General features: G+C 37.6%; 1 protein-coding gene across 3 annotated transcripts in view; it reads left to right on the forward strand.

The window, feature by feature from the left end:
• The window catches only part of pik3ap1 (phosphoinositide-3-kinase adaptor protein 1), a 50949-nt gene that overhangs the window by 15578 nt on the left and 18191 nt on the right, over nt 1–17180 (forward strand). For 2 of the 3 annotated variants that reach the window (XM_012966844.3, XM_012966845.3), the window contains exons 3-9: nt 6314–6391; nt 8559–8704; nt 10292–10436; nt 11342–11484; nt 13304–13436; nt 15262–15458; nt 15949–16129. In XM_012966844.3, coding sequence (XP_012822298.1) covers nt 6314–6391; nt 8559–8704; nt 10292–10436; nt 11342–11484; nt 13304–13436; nt 15262–15458; nt 15949–16129 — 1023 coding nt within the window. Of the gene's footprint in view, nt 1–4527; nt 4636–6313; nt 6392–8558; nt 8705–10291; nt 10437–11341; nt 11485–13303; nt 13437–15261; nt 15459–15948; nt 16130–17180 lie in introns of those variants that run through there. The other variant, XM_031905869.1, reaches the window with a different exon arrangement.

The following is a 17180-nucleotide window of genomic DNA, read 5'->3' on the forward strand; positions in this document are numbered from 1 at the left end:
TTTAATCAAATAATGCAGAATTTTAAAACTGATTTCCTTTTTTTATAAGTAATAATAATACAGTACCTTGTAATTGATCGCAACTAGGATATAAATAATCCCTTTTGGATGCTAAACAATCCTATTGGGTTTAATAAATATTTTATTGATTTTTTAGTAGACTTAAGGTATAGAGATCCAAATTACGGAAAGACCCCTTATCCGGAATACCCTTGGTCCTGAGCATTCTGGATAATGGGTCCTATACCTGTATTCAAAGAACATGATTCCTTACATTTCTTAGTTCTGTTGCTGTTATTTTGTTGCTCCCCCTTTCAAAAAGCAACAAATGTCACATGACAGAGGAAATAAAATGTATTAAAAAAGAAGAAAAAATAAATAATAAAAAATAAATACTCACTAATCTGGACTTAGTATTTGGGAGCCTTCTATGACCTGTGAAACTCTTTTTACTCACACAATGCAGCAGGGCCAGAGATACAAAGAAAAGAGTCACAAGCTTCATAATAACTCTAGCTCTATTCTGATGGAAAACACATTTTACTAATTTGTGATATGCCACTTTCAGTGCTCCAGCTCTTGACCTGAACACCCACAACAATAATAGCTTCTGGCTGTATGTTAAAAGAGATTTAAGTCCATCATCACCCAGTCTTGTGGTTGTGGATCTGTATAACTTTTCTTTTACGGTCACTGAGAGCTGTAGGTTCAGTCTGTGCTTTCTGGATGGGAGGAATAGATAAGGAGCATTTTATAGTCCATGTTAAGTCACAGACAACAAAGTATCCAGAATTCCATGTCACTGTCCACAATGCAAATCATCATGGGTTTATTACTAAAATCACATACCGTAATTATGCCAGGTATTTTCAAGTGGTTAACCGATTTCAGCAATTTACCTGCCGTGATTTGCACTGGGCACAACATCACAGTACTTTTGTCATTTCCTTGAGTCTGCAATGTCTATGGTCTCAGCTGTTGACAGCTACATTTCAGTCATTAAAATGGTATGATTAGCTGCTACCACTCTTTGGTGAGTCACTAAATACAGATCAACACCTAATAAATCATTCTGTTTTTAAATGTTCTTTGCTTTAAATAGTATGGCCTAGAAGCACTATAACAATTAATGTTTCCTCTGCAGTGTTTGGATTATACACACCATTGAGTCAAGTGGCACTTTACCAGAGGCAAAATAACTTCAAGAGATGAAGTTCAATTCATGTATTTCACCTCTTTTACTACACATTGTCCTTTCTGCACTTGTGATGCATTCTCCCACACTGTTCTAAGCATAAAAGAGATGCAGAAAATAAAGAAGATATGCAGAATTGGGTCTTCTGCCTGAGGTGACAGCATACTCAGTGTTTATCTCTTTCTATTGCTCTAAATAGCCTGTGGCATTATTACTTATGTAACACCACCATCTGCAATAGTGCTTTACACAGTAGGGGAATGCAAACACAAAATATTATAGTTTACCCATACAGACAGTGACATCTTACTAAGGCTGATGCTCATTCCTAAGGGGGCCATTCATTAACCGTCAAATTTATTTTTTCCCGAATCAGATTTTTAGTGCTAAAAGGTGCAGGAAAAAAAGTTGCAACTTTTCCAAGATCTACTATGCGACAAAATGGCTAAAAATCCAAATCCGAAAAGTCGCCAGCTTCCATGGAAGATCTTTCTTTTGCTTCAAAACTTTAGAGGTTTTGGATTTTGACTGTGTTTTTTTCTGTGACAATCCGCAAAAGTCAACTTGACAAAGACAACTTGTGGATTGAAATCTTGCAATACCCTCCAACCCTTCACTCAGTGTATTAAAATGATTGCCAAATTACATATTTCTATGCATCTCAAGAACCTGGAGGGTTCTTTTATTTGAATCCTCTAAAGGGCTAATTTCCCAATGATATTGTCCATTGATAGAGGTCAGTCAAAATTTTCCTTGAAAATACAGAATACAGAAAGAAGGACCTCAGAGGCATCTTTTACCAGGGAGGTTACACGTCTGGTGGTATTTTACAATGGTCTCTCATAATCTTACCTCTCTGTACCCACAGCAAGATGTCTATTCACATACACTGGAATCCCCAGCTCACATAACTTTTCACTATCTCAGATTTTAGCCACATCTAGGTGGGTGATGCACCCAAACTGAACTTCACTCTTCCCTTTTCCCTTTGCACATATAGTGATATGTGGCCAAAACCAAAGAATAAGGTGGGTAAGGAGCACTACACCCACTGGGGAAAGCAGCATAAGGAGTAATGCTTGTCCTATTTGTTTTCTGGCATTCAGTGTGCCTCATATGCATGCTTATATAGCTACAGACCAGAAGGAACCAGCAAGGTATTTTCCCTCATTCAAAAAGTTCAAAGAATTTGGTTATGCTTGAACATATCAGAACAGCAGGTTGCACCAGTTTCTCTAGTATATAGAGGAGCGCTCACCCGCACACCCTGGCCTTTCCAAAAGATTTTCGGCTGGTGCTCGATACAAAAAAAAAGCCATTGGCACCCTCTCATCCAACACAATAGTTCCAAAGAAAATGTGCGGGCACAGCACGGCAATTTAAAGTGGGCAAACCCCCTGCGTGTTTATTTAGCCCCGAAAAGTTACTTTATGTACTTGAACTAAGTAAACATACAGGATGTTTCCCCGCTTTAAATTGCCACTCTATGCCAGGGCATTTTATGTGGAACCAGTTTCTTTGGAGCATTCACCCCTGTTGCCTGAGTGGAAAAAGAAGGCTTCATGCTTCACACCTCAGTAGTTCTGAAATGTTGCTATTATATTTAATAAAAGAGCGAGGGTAGAATTTGTTGTTGTTCCGTCTTTTTGCGGTAATGACACCCAAACTGACTTCATTCCTTAATTTGACTGTAAGCAAAATATGGAATATGGTCAGCCATTCTACTTTGGTCTGTACCTAAGTGAGTCATGTACCTCCTTTAAACATAAAAGAAAAAGAATACTACTGGCGGCTCATGTTTTGGGGGTTTAGTAAATCTTATGAGTAGTTCTTCCCAGAGGTGGGTTTACATATTGTGCGCCCCCCCCCCCCACACGAGAATGTGTGTGTGCGTGCACACACATTATGCGTTCCGGTCATGAACATATTAGGCTCAGTTCTTACAGACAGCCCCAGCACTGAGGACAGGGTGTGGGAGATTCCAATACCTGTAAAAAATCTCTGACGTGTCCAGTCCCCAATGCTCCAGGTGTCTGTAGGGACAAAGAATTACAGAAGGATGGCATGGATGGCATGCCGCCCTGAAAAACATGTCGCCCTAGGCCCAGCCCTTTGTGGCCTTCCCACAAATCTGGGCCTGGTTCTTCTTATGCAGCAGGGGCGGGCCAAGCCGACCGGGCGCCCTAGGCAACCCGGTCGGCCAACTCCGCCCACCTCCCCGCCTCCCCCCCGAACGGCGCATGCGCGCAAAAAGCACAGGAGGCGGTGCTTTGGGGGGGCTGGGCAATTAGATCGGTCTTTGCCTCCGCCGCTAATGACAAGCGGTGGAGGCAATGACAAAGTAGCACTAGGGGTAGGCAGGAGAGGCTCCTGCCTGGCATCCCTCAATCGTTGCACCCTAGGCAGCTGCCTCTTCTGCCTACCCCTAGTTCCGGCCCTGTTATGCAGAATGTGCTGTCATTGTCTAACAACAAAGCAGAAATTCATGAATCACCTAGGTACAATTTCCAGTATCAATGGTTTCTTCTAACTGAGAAATGTACTCAGAAATCTGTTGTACAAAGGATTATTCTGCGCATTAAATATCTGTTGTAATTTCCTTTGTGCATCTCATATAAGATTCAGCAGGCTTTGCTTTCATTTCCTCTTAAGTACCAATAATTAAGGATCTCGACTATTGCTTCACATGAGCTGGGAAATGTAGTCACGAAACCTACAATTTAACTTTCGGAAGTTCCCATAAGAAGAAATTTACTGCAGCTACTACTCCAAAATCGCCATTGGCACTTTCAGTGGTGCATAATTAACGGGACTTCCTGAGCTATGGGGGTTTATCAGAATGGAATCTACAATAAATAAAGATAATTTGCCTTTTACTTTTATGGCCTGCATATTGGGAGTTTTAGAATGCCTGCTCGTTTTTTCCTAATTGGTTTAATCTGCTCCCTCTGGCTGGGGTTTGGCACCCAAATCCAAGTTTCTACTGTCTACTCTTTCTATTTCAATGCTGCATTTCCGGCCAGATCACCCTTATTCAAGTTGCTCCTGTTATGACCTTCCTTTCCAGCAATTTTTATTATATGTCTTCAGCTCTACATTGTTTTATTTGAGTATACAATTTCCATGTTATTTACAATACACAGTAAATACTTTTTAGGTTATATCAAATGCTTTAAGCAGAATACAAGCCACCTGCTAAGCTGGAACAGCAAGAGTTAACTGGAACCAAAGTCTGGTTATTTAATAGCAGTTAGTAAAGTTTTAACCTGGTTGGAAATAAAGTGACAAAGTATTCCCCTAGCAGCTGTAAAGTCTGAGGCTAGGAGGCAGAGCTGCTGGGAAGCACAGAGCAGGGTGACAGCGTCTGACAGGAGAAACACTGAGTGAAATACAGGCAATGAAGCCCCTTTACTCAAAGCCACAAAATACAGGGAATAAAGGTAAGCAAGGGGTTACCCAATACAATACGCCAATAGTGATTAACCCCAAGAGAAGGCCAGAACACCTTGGACTGAAAAAGAAAGGAGGTTCTTGGGATCAGAGCCCGGCCAAGTAGTATTAGCACCCATGGCCCAGCGCCCTGACAGCCAGCGCCCTGACAGCCTGCCCCCTGCCTGCTGGCACATGCAACAACCCCCCCCCCCCTTCCTTCTTGCGTTTACAACCCTGGGTTTCACTTTCTTAACTTCCTCTCCGGTCAGTCGATTAGAATTTTGAAAATTGAATTTAGAAATCTGCCCCTCCACCAACTGCACCCTAGGCATGTGCCCACCCTGTCTGGTCTTAGTTCCTGCCCTGACAAGGAGCAGGGCGATTAGGCGCAAAAGGCAAGTTAAAACATTGATATCTACCTTCTATCTAACCCTGCATTTGGGAAAGGCTGACATGTTAGCCCATTAATCCTTTCCCTGCCAAACCCAGACCAAATCTAGCAATCAGGTGCAAAGTTCTCAATAGTTCCAGTAAATCTTAGTGACCAATCAGTAGGTAGCACAGAGTGATCGCTCGTTCTAAAAGCAAACATCTAATTGGTTGCACTCAGATACTAGATCTGGAACACATCTCTTATTAAATTGTCCCCTCTTCTAATTCTGACACAAAATATATATAGATCTACAGTCTATTCTTTACACCAGTACTGAGTAGTAGAATTTTCTCGGTCTACAAGTCTACTTATGAAAACACATAGCCATCAGCCACATGACAATCACACTGCTAATTACATTTGAAGTTGATGTTCTGTTACGTCACTTTTAAGTTAAGTTTTAGTTATAGGATGTGCTATATTTAGAAACTTTCCACATGGTTTTTAATTTTTTTTGAGTTACTTGCCTTCCATTTCTACTTGTTTTCAAATGGGGGTCAATGACCCCTGCAGCTAAAAACAATTGCTCTGTGTTTCTACCATTTTAAAGGACAAGTAAAGCCTTCATTTTCCTATAGTGTATATCAGTTGGGCATGCCCCCCCCCCCTCAAATGGCATCATTTGTACTGCATATATTCCCTTTGTTTGCCATCACATTTTCCTAAAACAAATAGCATCTTTTACCCTCTGACACATCATTAGTTACATTAAAATCTGCAAACAGCTTAGATGCACAAAGACCCTTATTCAGCCTAAATTTTTTAAAAAAATGCAGGCTTACACTGGCAGAACTGTCTTTGACAAAAAGTTCTGCTTTGTTTGAGCAGAGCTAGAGGTGAATTTCTATCAGAACCATCAATGTAATGTCTTCATTGGCTTTTAGACTGAAGGGCGTGTTTAGTAATCTGAGCTAAGGAAAAACTGATCATGCCCAGGAGCCAACAGCTATAGCAAATTCCTGAGGAAGGGGGCTGAGTGGGTTAGAGGAGGAGAAGGAAATCTAAGTGATTAAGGAGATGTTACAGCCTTACTATTAACCTCTGGACAAGAGTGGCAGGTATTGACAGATTTCAAAGAGGCTGTTCACTGATTACATTTTTGTGTGCAGAGTTTAATGTTACTGTCATTTAATATTATTATTATTACTCTTTATTACTCATTTTTATTGATAAAGAGCTTTGTAGCAAGTTGGTGCTATACAAATAAAAGGATAAAAATCATACCAAAATGACATATATTTTGCTCCTTCCAGATCATGAACAACGTGAAAACATTTCTCTCACTTCTTCCTGGAACGCTGGCAGAAAGGACATAAGACAAAAACATAAAGGTGACCAATATTTGTACCTTGTTATGGAGAGAACTGGACTTTAGTTAACACTGACCCCAAACTCAAAAAGCCCCATGTAGATTATGCACCAAAGAACAGAACAAACCGATCAGAACAAAAAAGCCAATTCAATTATGGCAGTATGGAAATTATTTTGTTTCCAAGTGAATTCATTATTTAAAGAAAGGTTATACCCCATTTTTTTAATTATTTGTAGTTTTTTTAATTATTCCAATAATTGTTCAGCGACTCCAGAGTTATAACAGCTATCTGGTTGCTTGGGTCCAAATTACCCTAGCAACCAAGGAGCGGTTTGAATGAGAGACTGATATATGAATAGGGGAGGGACTGAATAGAAAAAAGGGTAAAAAAATAACACTAACAATAAAACTGTAGCCTCACAGAGCAATAGCGTTTAGCTGCTGGGGTTTGAAAGCTACAAAGAGTTTAAAGTAGAAGAAGGCAAATAATTAAAAAACCTATAAAAAATAAATTGCTTACAACTGTTCATTCTATAACATACTAAAAGTATGTTAAGGGTGACCCACTCCTTTAATTTTGGAAAAAGCAATTTTCTATTTAGGAGTACCCAGTAGCACATACTACTAAAAAAGTATATTTTTATGAAAATGGTTTATTTAGATGAAGCAGGGTTTTACATATCATCTGTTTATGCAATATATTTTTATAGACACCTACATTGTTTGGGGGGTATAGTTTACCTTTAAGTGGTGAAAGAATGTAAACTGCTATCTGGTTGATAGGATTACTGATCCTAGCAAACATTAGTTTGAACATAATGAATGATACATTAAAAAATGACTGAAAATCAATAAATCAAAGATGAAAAAAAGTCTGGGGCATATAATTAATCGACTTTCTGATTGCTGGGGTAACAATAAAAGATGCCATTTAATGTCATTTTGGTGAAAGGCAAAACAGAAAGACAAATAATTAAAACATTCCAAAGAAAACTATCCCTTTAATGTAATAATCAAACCCTTTCATTGGATCTGCTTTTTTTGCTTGAAAGGCATCCAAGCCTAAACCTAAATCATCACAATCACCACTGACTGCTTCTCTTAGTATACAATTCCTCAGCTGTTACAGTAAAGAAACCCTTCTTATGCTGTTGATTAAATGTAGTGGATTGCTAAAGGTTCTCCCTTCTCCCCTGTACTTTAGATACAGTGTATTCTGACCTTGACTTTATTTGTACTGTATAGTATCACAAGTATGGCACCCCTTATCTAAGTTAAACAATTCAGTGATTGTTGGGTTTCTTTTTAGCTTGCCAGATGCTTTTCTACCCTGTCTCTGGTCTATTGGTTCATTTGTAATTTTTTTAAAAGGTGTACGTCAGGTTGTGGCCTATCAAAGGATTTACCTAGAGGAAGAATTATTTTGCTGCCTTTTTTCCTCTTGTTTCCTTCTTCCTAGCCCACTAGGAGAACTACAGCGCTCCCAGCAATGGCTTAACTTTGCACATATGTATTATAAGCTCAGTCTCTGATTCAAGGTTAAATACAAAATAATGACCCATTAGTACAGGTCCTTATCCGGAAACACGTTATCCAGAAAGTTCTGAATTACGGAAAGGCCATCTCCCATAGACTCCATTATAAGCAAATAATTCTAATTTGTAAAAATGATTTCTTTTTTCTCTGTAATTATAAAACAGTACCTTGTGCTTGATCCCAGCTAAGATGTAATTAATCCTTATTAAAGGCAAAGCAAGCCTATTGGGTTTATTCAATATTTAAATGATTTTTAGCAGACTTAAATTATAGAGATACAAATTACGGAAAGATCCCTTATCTGGAATACCCCGGGTCCCGAGCATTCTGGATAACGGGTCCCATACCTGTATTTTAGACTGGAAAAATAGAGATTTGTCTAAATGAAAAGAAAGGGCCAAACACATTTTTAACTAAACTTAACAAGTCCAGTTGCTTTATATTTATTTATACTAGATAAATAATAAATCAAGACTAATTGCAAATTGTCCCATAATAGCATTATACTAAAAGTTAATTAATGGTCAACTTTCCCTATATAACCATCATCTGCTCTGCAGAACCTGAGAGTATTCAATGCTGCTAAAAATACATGTTATAATTATATAAATAGAGATATAAAGTATATAATTTATTTGATGTACTTTCAGATTCTGGGTTTGATTCCGTCACAGATTCAGAAGATGATAAGGCTAAAAGAAGCCATGCACTTCAAGCTGAAAAGCTCCAACCAACTTCATTCCAGGAAAGCCACAGAAATCTGGTATCTGTACAACCAGAGAGGATCCGCTGTGGGGTTTGTAACTTTATTCCAAATATTAGATTGATCAAAGCCAAATGATGATGTTTACTTTGGGATATAAGGCTGTGCTATTTTGCACCTAGTACTAAATTAACCCTATAACTCTAGAAGGTCTGCACTGTTCACATATTCATTAGGCATCTAGGGGGTTTTAGTGTCTTTCAGTATTGTATATTCAAAGTAGAAAGTGTGATCCTCTTTAGCTCTCCTGATGTAACCTTACTACATACAGTAGATTAGGGGTCCCCAACTTTTTTTTACTCATGAATCACATTCAAATGTAAAAAGAGTTGGGGAGCAACACAAGCATCCAAAAGTCTACTGGGGGAGTGCCAGATATGGGTTGTAATAAGTTATTGGTAGACCCTATGTGGACTGGCAGCCTACAGGAGTCTTTATGTGGAAGTATACATAGTTTTGATGCAACTAAAGCTTGCCTTTAAGCCAGGAATTAAAAAATAATCACCTGCTTTAAGGCCACTGGTAGTAACATCCAATGGGTTGGTGAGCAGCATGTTGCTCCTGAGCCTCTGGTTGGGGATCACTGACATAGAAAGTATGTTAGCTGATGAGTCTTTTAGGACTATGGTTTAACAGACAGAATCCTCTTTTTTTGTGATTGAAAACTATAGGTTGTCCAATTGGAAGTTTCTGGCATATCCAGTGTAGTTAGTGGTTCGTGTAAATTAGGCACTCAACTAAGATGTTTCTTGCGCCAATGCAGTGCCTACTACTTTTTATTGCTATAATTCCATTCTGTTAATGTCGAATTTGGTAGATTCTGAGTCAGGCAGCCTTTTGTATATGAGGCAATATTTAAAGAAAATATATAAAATTCCACTTATAGTCAGGGGTCTACTTCTACATGGTGTGCGGTAATTAAATCACAACTGTTAATTATGATGTTTAACAAGTGTAGATGTTAAATCTAGGATTTCCTACCATGAACCCTGAGTCTATATGATAGCCAAAGTATTTGGGCCATATTCTTCCCCTCATGACCACAATAGGTTGTAGATTAAGAAAAATGATTGCTGGGAGCCCCCAAAAACATTATGGGCAGAGATAACCGAGTGGTGAGTTTGTACCACAGTCACAGAGGAGTAATTGCAAGTGGTTCATTACATCCACCTAATTAGCCATATAGGTTTTCAGCAGGATATAAATGTAAAGTTATTTTACTAACTTGCAGTGGTGCAGTTTCTTATAGCAACCAGATGAGCTCTGTGCTTTCTTTTCAGTTTTCAAAACTATTTTCTGATTGGTTGGAGTAACATACATAATTAGTCCCATAGTTTTCATGGTTTGGACAGGGTTTGCTCCCTCATATACTTTTTGGTGTGGATACATTTTCTCATGTACAATTGACCCATAGAAAACACAGGCATAGGTATTCTATTTCAGAAACTGTAGGTAATTATGTTCCTTTTACTTCAAACCAAAGAAAGGTATTCCTTTGTAGTCCCAGCATGCTACAATTACACTATACAAACCTCAGAAACAGTGCAATACAGAAATACAGAAAGCTATCATTGCTTCTAAATTCAATGGCAATTTTGTTTCTTCCTTTGTCTTTTACAGATGAAAACGCAAATTTATTTAATTTTTAAATGTAAACTTGATTGCTGTGTTAAAAATGAAGTTTATTTTAATCCTCAAAATGGACAATCCATTCGACTACATGCAACTTTACAAAATGAATATATTCTAACTGTGGAAGCCCCTGGTAAGCAATTTTAAAATGTTAAATTCTGTTTAATGGGTGTATCAAGGGGTGGTTTTGGCTTTCCCAAATCAACAGGTTGGCATAATATAATATTTCTTTCTGACATAATACCCGAAGAATTAATGAAATGCTGCTATTTCACTATTTAGTTTACAGTTGGGACCGATAATTTACAGCATGGCAGGCAATTTTTAGGGAATTAAATAGTCTTTATCAAACTGGAAACTTTTGCTGTAAGTTGCTATATACCAGACCTTTATATTGGCCTCTGTGGTGCTGTTTGGGCCTTTGTGAAATTCACCCCCCCATCAGAATGTGTGATCTATGCTACCGCCCCTAGAGCTGCAGCAGGAAGCTACAGGAGACCAAGCTGTCTTAAACAAATGGAGGGAGCTTCTAGGGCTCTTTACTCAGGTTTGGTAAAGCTTTCTGCAGAATAAATATAGCATTCTAACTTGCATTAATGTGGCAAATCTATTGGCAGTAAAATGCCAAAATGACTTTCCTTCTATTTAAGGGCAATGACACGTGGCGATTAATCTACCGTAAGCAACTAATCTTCTGAAAAGCTTTCCCACTGACAATAATATAAATCGCTGGTGGGAAAACATATTGTTGTGAGGTAGCCTGCAGTTGCCTCTTGAGGACGCTTCAGGCTACTTCAGGAGGTAGCCGCATCGCGTATGCTTCCCCACCAGCGGTTTGCATTTTAGCTAGTAGGAAGGAAACATCCGTGGTAGCCAAAATTTATCACAGGTGACAAATGTACCATGTGCCATTGCTCTTGATCTCTGGCCATACATTCTGGGCAGCAAATTTAATGTACTATGGTGTGGGTTGAGTTGTGGTCTGACAATAGCCATGGTATGTTTCCCTCACCTATGCTGCTCTTCTCTTCTAAACAGATTTACCGGCTGGACTAGTATTTCTAAATGTTTTCTCTGGAGATTTACAAATATGTGAGGCGAAAATAAGTTATTACACTGACATGGAGGAGTTAAGTTACTTGCTAGGAAATGCCACAAGTCCAGTTGAATTCATGTGTCAGGTGAGTAATTTGATGCGTTAGTTATTTTATATAAAAGTACTTTTCAGCTATTAATATTGCTCCATAGATATCTGGCTGTTTAGTAGTGTAAAAAGGCAAATAGAAATGTATTCTCTTTCTGAAGCATTTTAATTTTTGTACTTCCTGGAGTGGAATGTTAATCATAGATTAACATTCAGTTACCTGCAAAACAGATTAGCACGATACTGAATGACCTTTATATAGTATTTAAAAAGATTAAGGGGGTAATGTCATAAACAGTCTTAAAGAAATGCTGTCATAAGAAAACATGTTTTTTTTTTAAAACGCATCAGTTAATAGAGCTTCTCCAGCAGAATCCTGCGTTGAAATCTGGGGTTTTTCAGATAATCCGTAAATCGGATCCCCTACCTTAAGTCTACTAAAAAAATTATTTAAACAGTAATTAAATCCAACAGGATAGTTTTGGCCCCAATTAGAATTAATTATATCTTAGTTGGGATCAAATACAAGGTACAGTTTTATTATTACAGAGAAAAAGGAAATCATTTTAAAAATGTGAATTATGAATGGAGTGTATAGGAGATGGAATTTCCGTAATTCAGAACTTTCTGGATAATGGGTTTCCAGATAAGGGGTCCAATAACCATAGATGTCGCCAAACTTTAGACCTTTTACTACATTACTTTATATATACAGGTATAGGATCCATTATCCATTTTAATCAAATAATTCTAATTTTTAAAAATGATTTCCTTTTTCTCTGTAATAATAAAACAGTACCTTGTACCTGATCCCAACTAAGAGATAATTAATCCTTATTGGAGGCAAAACAATCCTATTGGGTTTATTCACATGTTTAAATGATTTTTTATTAGACTTAATGTAGTGAGATCCAAATTAGAGAAAGACTCCTTATAAAGAAAAACCCAGGTCCTTAACATTCTGGATTATGGGTGCCATACCTGTATTGGATATGTGAATTATAATATGATAACATTTTGCAGATAGCTCTTTACTAGCACAAAATAATCAATGACATACTATGGGGCTACTTTATCAAATATGTAACTGGGAAACATTTTCGCGATAGTTAAGACATTTGTTAAAAATTTTACACATTTATGAAATATGATACCTATGTGATTTCTTCAATATGTGTTAAGTTGCTTGGATGGCTTGGAATGCCATTTTGTTCTGTGGAGTGCTACAGCACTACAGAGAACTGTCCACTGAACTATACCTTGCTCCCTGGTTTATATTAGATATAGGGAGAAATTAGCCAGACAATTATTTTCTATGCAATAATGTAATGTAATTATATACTTATATATACAAAAAATGTACCTTATTGTGTGTGAATGTGATAGGAACCTTAGATTGTAAGCTCCCCTTGGGCAGGAGAAAAGGATCTGGAACTGGGTGCAGAATCAATTGAAACGGGGTGTTTAAGCATTATTTGGTTTGATGGTCAGACATAGAAAATGAGAAATTGATTTTCCTTGTTCTACATTTGTTTGACCGCTCTCTGTAGTTGCTTAGGGAATCACTAATATTGCTATGCACAGTGTGCTTGGATGTGTAACTCATTATAATGCTGTCACTAGAGCATGACTGAGCAATTGTTCACTATACCAAAAGGGACATTTTAATGTCAACATTTTATTCTGTGCCTCAAATTATGTTTTTTTTTTCCATTTCCTTCAGTAGAAAAACTACAACTTATGTTAACAAGGAAATTTATTGAGCATTTCATTATCCACATAGTATAATTGTGTCATAAATGTTTGTAATAAAAGATTTACCGTATGTTTTGTGGATAATACCTAATTCTTTGTAGGCATTTAAAATCGTGCCCTATAACATAGACGTATTGGACAAGCTTCTGACAGAATCATTAAAGAACAACATTCCAGCAAGCGGGCTACATTTGTTCGGCATTAATCAAATTGAAGAGGAAAATGTAAGCGCAAGTAAGTAGATTTTTATTTTTTTATAACATCTCTATAAATGCTTTATAAAAACTATAATGATGAGTTAAAACCAACGAGAGTTGGTCAAAATAGCGGTTTTATCTTGTAGGACTCAGTAGAGTTGCCATAAGCTACAGCATTAATTCTTCCACTTGTATTCATTTCTGTTTTGTGGCAAGAAGATCATATGTTTGTGTTTCATTCAAATGCAGCATTTTAAACACTTATTTTACATGTACAGGTATCTAGAAACCCCTTATCCAGAAAGGAAGGCCATCTCCCATAGACTCGATTATAATCAATCCAAATTTTTTTAAAAAGTATTTTTTTGTAAAAAATAAAACAATTCTTATACTTGATCTCATCTAAGATAAAATGAATCCTTATTGGTTTTTCAGTAGACGTAAGGTAAGGAGATCCAAATTACTGGAAACCCCACGTCCCAAGCATTCTGGATAGCAGGTCCCATACCTGTATTTAATGCTTCAAATATTTATATTATAAAATCACATAAATATGATTATTTATTAGCTGTATGTGGTTTGCGCAGAGACTCTCCTACAAAGCTGCTTGTTTGCCAGAGCTTTTTAATTCACCAAAATACGCAGAAGAGATGTTTATTGAATGTGTTAAGCATGGCAAATTTACAGGCTTTCTACCCAATCATTTTAATCAGTTTATTAAAATGTCAGATTATGGGGTTGATTGACTAACTCCCCCCCCATAGGAAGGCGTAGGGAGGGGGCCAATGAAGGACAGTAGATGAGGGCTTTTGTTTGTGAGGGGATTTAGTTCTCAGTTAAAGGGGTAGTTCACTTTTAAATTAACTTTTATATGATGAAGACATTGATATTCTGAGACAATTTGTAATTGGCCTTTTATGGTTTTTCAGTTATTTAGCTTTTTGCTCAGCAGCTCTCCATTTGGTAGCTATCTGGTTGCTAGCATCTTATTTACTCTAGCAACCAGGCAGTGGCTTAAACGAGAGACGGGAATATGAGTAGTAGAGGGCCTGCATAGAAAGATAGGTAATAAAAAGTAACAATAATAATAAAATTGTATCCTTAAAGAGCAATAGTTTTTAGCTGTCGGGGTCAGTGACCCCCATTTGAAAGCTGGAAAGAGGCAGAAGAGAAAGACAAATAATTCAAAAACTTGAAAAAATAAATCATGAAAACCAATTGCAAAGTTGCTAGAAATAGGGCATTCTGTAACTTACTAAAAGTTATCTTAAAGGTGAACCACCCCTTTAAGGTGTGTAACTGCTTTGAGCAATGGAATACAACGATGAACTGGCACAGATATTACATTTGATAAATGAGTTAATTCTTGGCTATCTGGAAAATTTTATAGTAAATGGGAAGAATATTAAAATGCCTGTAATGCTTTCAGGGCACAACAGGATTCCCCCATTCGATATTTCATTAATCAGCCCCATAGTGAATTTGTCTTGTGCAATTTTTCCTTTAATATTTAGAAGGAGTACAAAGGATATTAGTTAATTAATATTAATTAGTGGTGTTATTTCTGTACTAAACATTTTACATTTCACCTCTTTGTTAAGCTTCATCTCCCACATCTTCTTTCATCTGATGACGGAAGGGGTTGGTGAGAACCCAAAACTTCTGGTGGCTTTTTTAGTAGATTCCCCTGGTCTTGTAGTATTTATAATCACAGAATTTTTAAGTTTAGGCATATATATCGCAATTACCTAATGTGACTTAAACTTACCATAACTGAGATCTGCATATTTCTTACAAGATTTTTGTGTTCAGTACTTCCTTGGGTTCCTTCACTGACTGCAAACCTGTTTCATTTGTTATAGTTCAAAGAGATGAAGAATTACCAACTCTTCTTCATTTTTCTGCAAAATACGGGCTAAAAAATTTGACTGCTCTTCTTCTTACCTGTCCCGGAGCCCTGCAGGCATATAGTGTGTCAAATAAAAATGGAGATTTTCCAAATAATATGGCAGAGAAATATGGCTTTAAAGATCTGCGGCAGTTTATCGACGAATACGTTGTAAGCATAATGGCAACAAACGTGCATATATATTTATTGCATGTGTATATTTGTTGTATGTGTATATGTGTATGTTTTTTCTCACTACAGAACCTGAAAAGCACAAACAATATTGTAATTTTCGAGTTTTCAAACACTGACAAATGTAGAAGTACAAAGTGCACCAGTCTCATTATTATCAAAGGTGCCTCTGTAAGTTATAAAACTCAGGGAGTGGAGACCATTTTTCTTCTTCTTTTTTTTACTTTAGCATACACACATGGTTTTATAACCCTGTTCCCACATATGAAGTATGGGTTAGGTTGTGTATGCAGTTCCTCCCTGTAGAACTATGAAGCCATTAAAGCATTTTGAAAATGAACTTAAAGCAGAGACCAAGGAGGAGTAGGTTGTGTGTATATGAGGATTGGGCATGATGACCCTGCCATATTTGAAAATACTGATTTTCTGAACAATGGTGTAAATAAGTGATGTTGTATACCTTTTCAAGGAAACTGCTGATATGTTGAGGACACATATCAAAGAGGAATTGGGAGAAGATGACGATGACTCTACATATTTGTCCATGGCCAACATCAACACTGATCTGTTAATGAAGTGCTCTCTGAATCCAGGCTGTGATGATGATCTGTATGAATCAATGGCTGGCATGGGGCTTGAAGAAGAGATCTGTAAGCATGGTCAAAATAAGCAAAAATGTAACCTATAATGAGAAAAGTTATCCCCAGATTCAGCCTAAACTGATGCATTAAATTCACAAAAATGTAATGCTGCCACGACCAAGCTTTATTGCAGGAATAATTTTGTCAGGGTGATTTGCTGCATTTGACATAACTATGCATTACTTTTCTTTGACATCAAAACGTTCCAATCATACCTTTCCATGACCATGATTTCATACTTTGGATAGAATGTCTGTGGAAAAACATGTTCAGTTACTGTTATCATTGATTCTGGCTAAGACCACTTTCTCATATCTCATTGAATTTCTACACCTGTATTAACCTATCTTAGTTTGCCCTCTAAGGCTGTGCCTGAACAAACCTGTTGTCACACTGGGGTGTCACGGGCCCCCCACCCCAGTCCTCAATCCCCCCTCCTCGTGCTGTACATTTTACTTTGTACTTGCGGCCGCAACCGGTGGGGGGAGTGGGTGTGGAGTGCCTACATTTCACGGCAGGTAGCGGGGACAGTGTCTGGGTTTGTGATCCCCCTGCCCAGTCCAAAAAATCATTTGGTACATAGGTACCTTTTAATGTCTATGTTACATCTACTTTAGACACTGCAGAATTTTTACCCTGAACCTGTGCCATGTATGTTCAGCATTTTTGGTATACACATAGTCAGTACATAAACATGGGTTACTTCCTACATCATTAAGGCTAAGTGCCCTATTTACAGGTAGACAGAGTAGCATTAGCCAAAACTCTCACTTGTTAAACTTTCTGCCAGGATCATTTAGGCATCACAGAATAAAAATGGTTTGACTAGCACCCATTCTGAAGCTCATGGTAACTAATGATCAGTTCCCATTCTTGGGTGTAAACTGAAGCAAGTAAGAGCCATTGTGATATTTTGGCTTTTTGACCCTCAGTTGTGAATCAATGTTTCCGTACATCAAAAGTGATATTCAGTTTAGGTTCACATGCACCATTTATGCTCCCTGTAATACCAAGACCTGCTGGCTTGTCATCAGTGCTGCAGGCTCTGTAATCGCTTAGT

Source organism: Xenopus tropicalis, chromosome 7 (assembly GCF_000004195.4).
Source record: "Xenopus tropicalis strain Nigerian chromosome 7, UCB_Xtro_10.0, whole genome shotgun sequence".
Taxonomy (NCBI): domain Eukaryota; kingdom Metazoa; phylum Chordata; class Amphibia; order Anura; family Pipidae; genus Xenopus; species Xenopus tropicalis.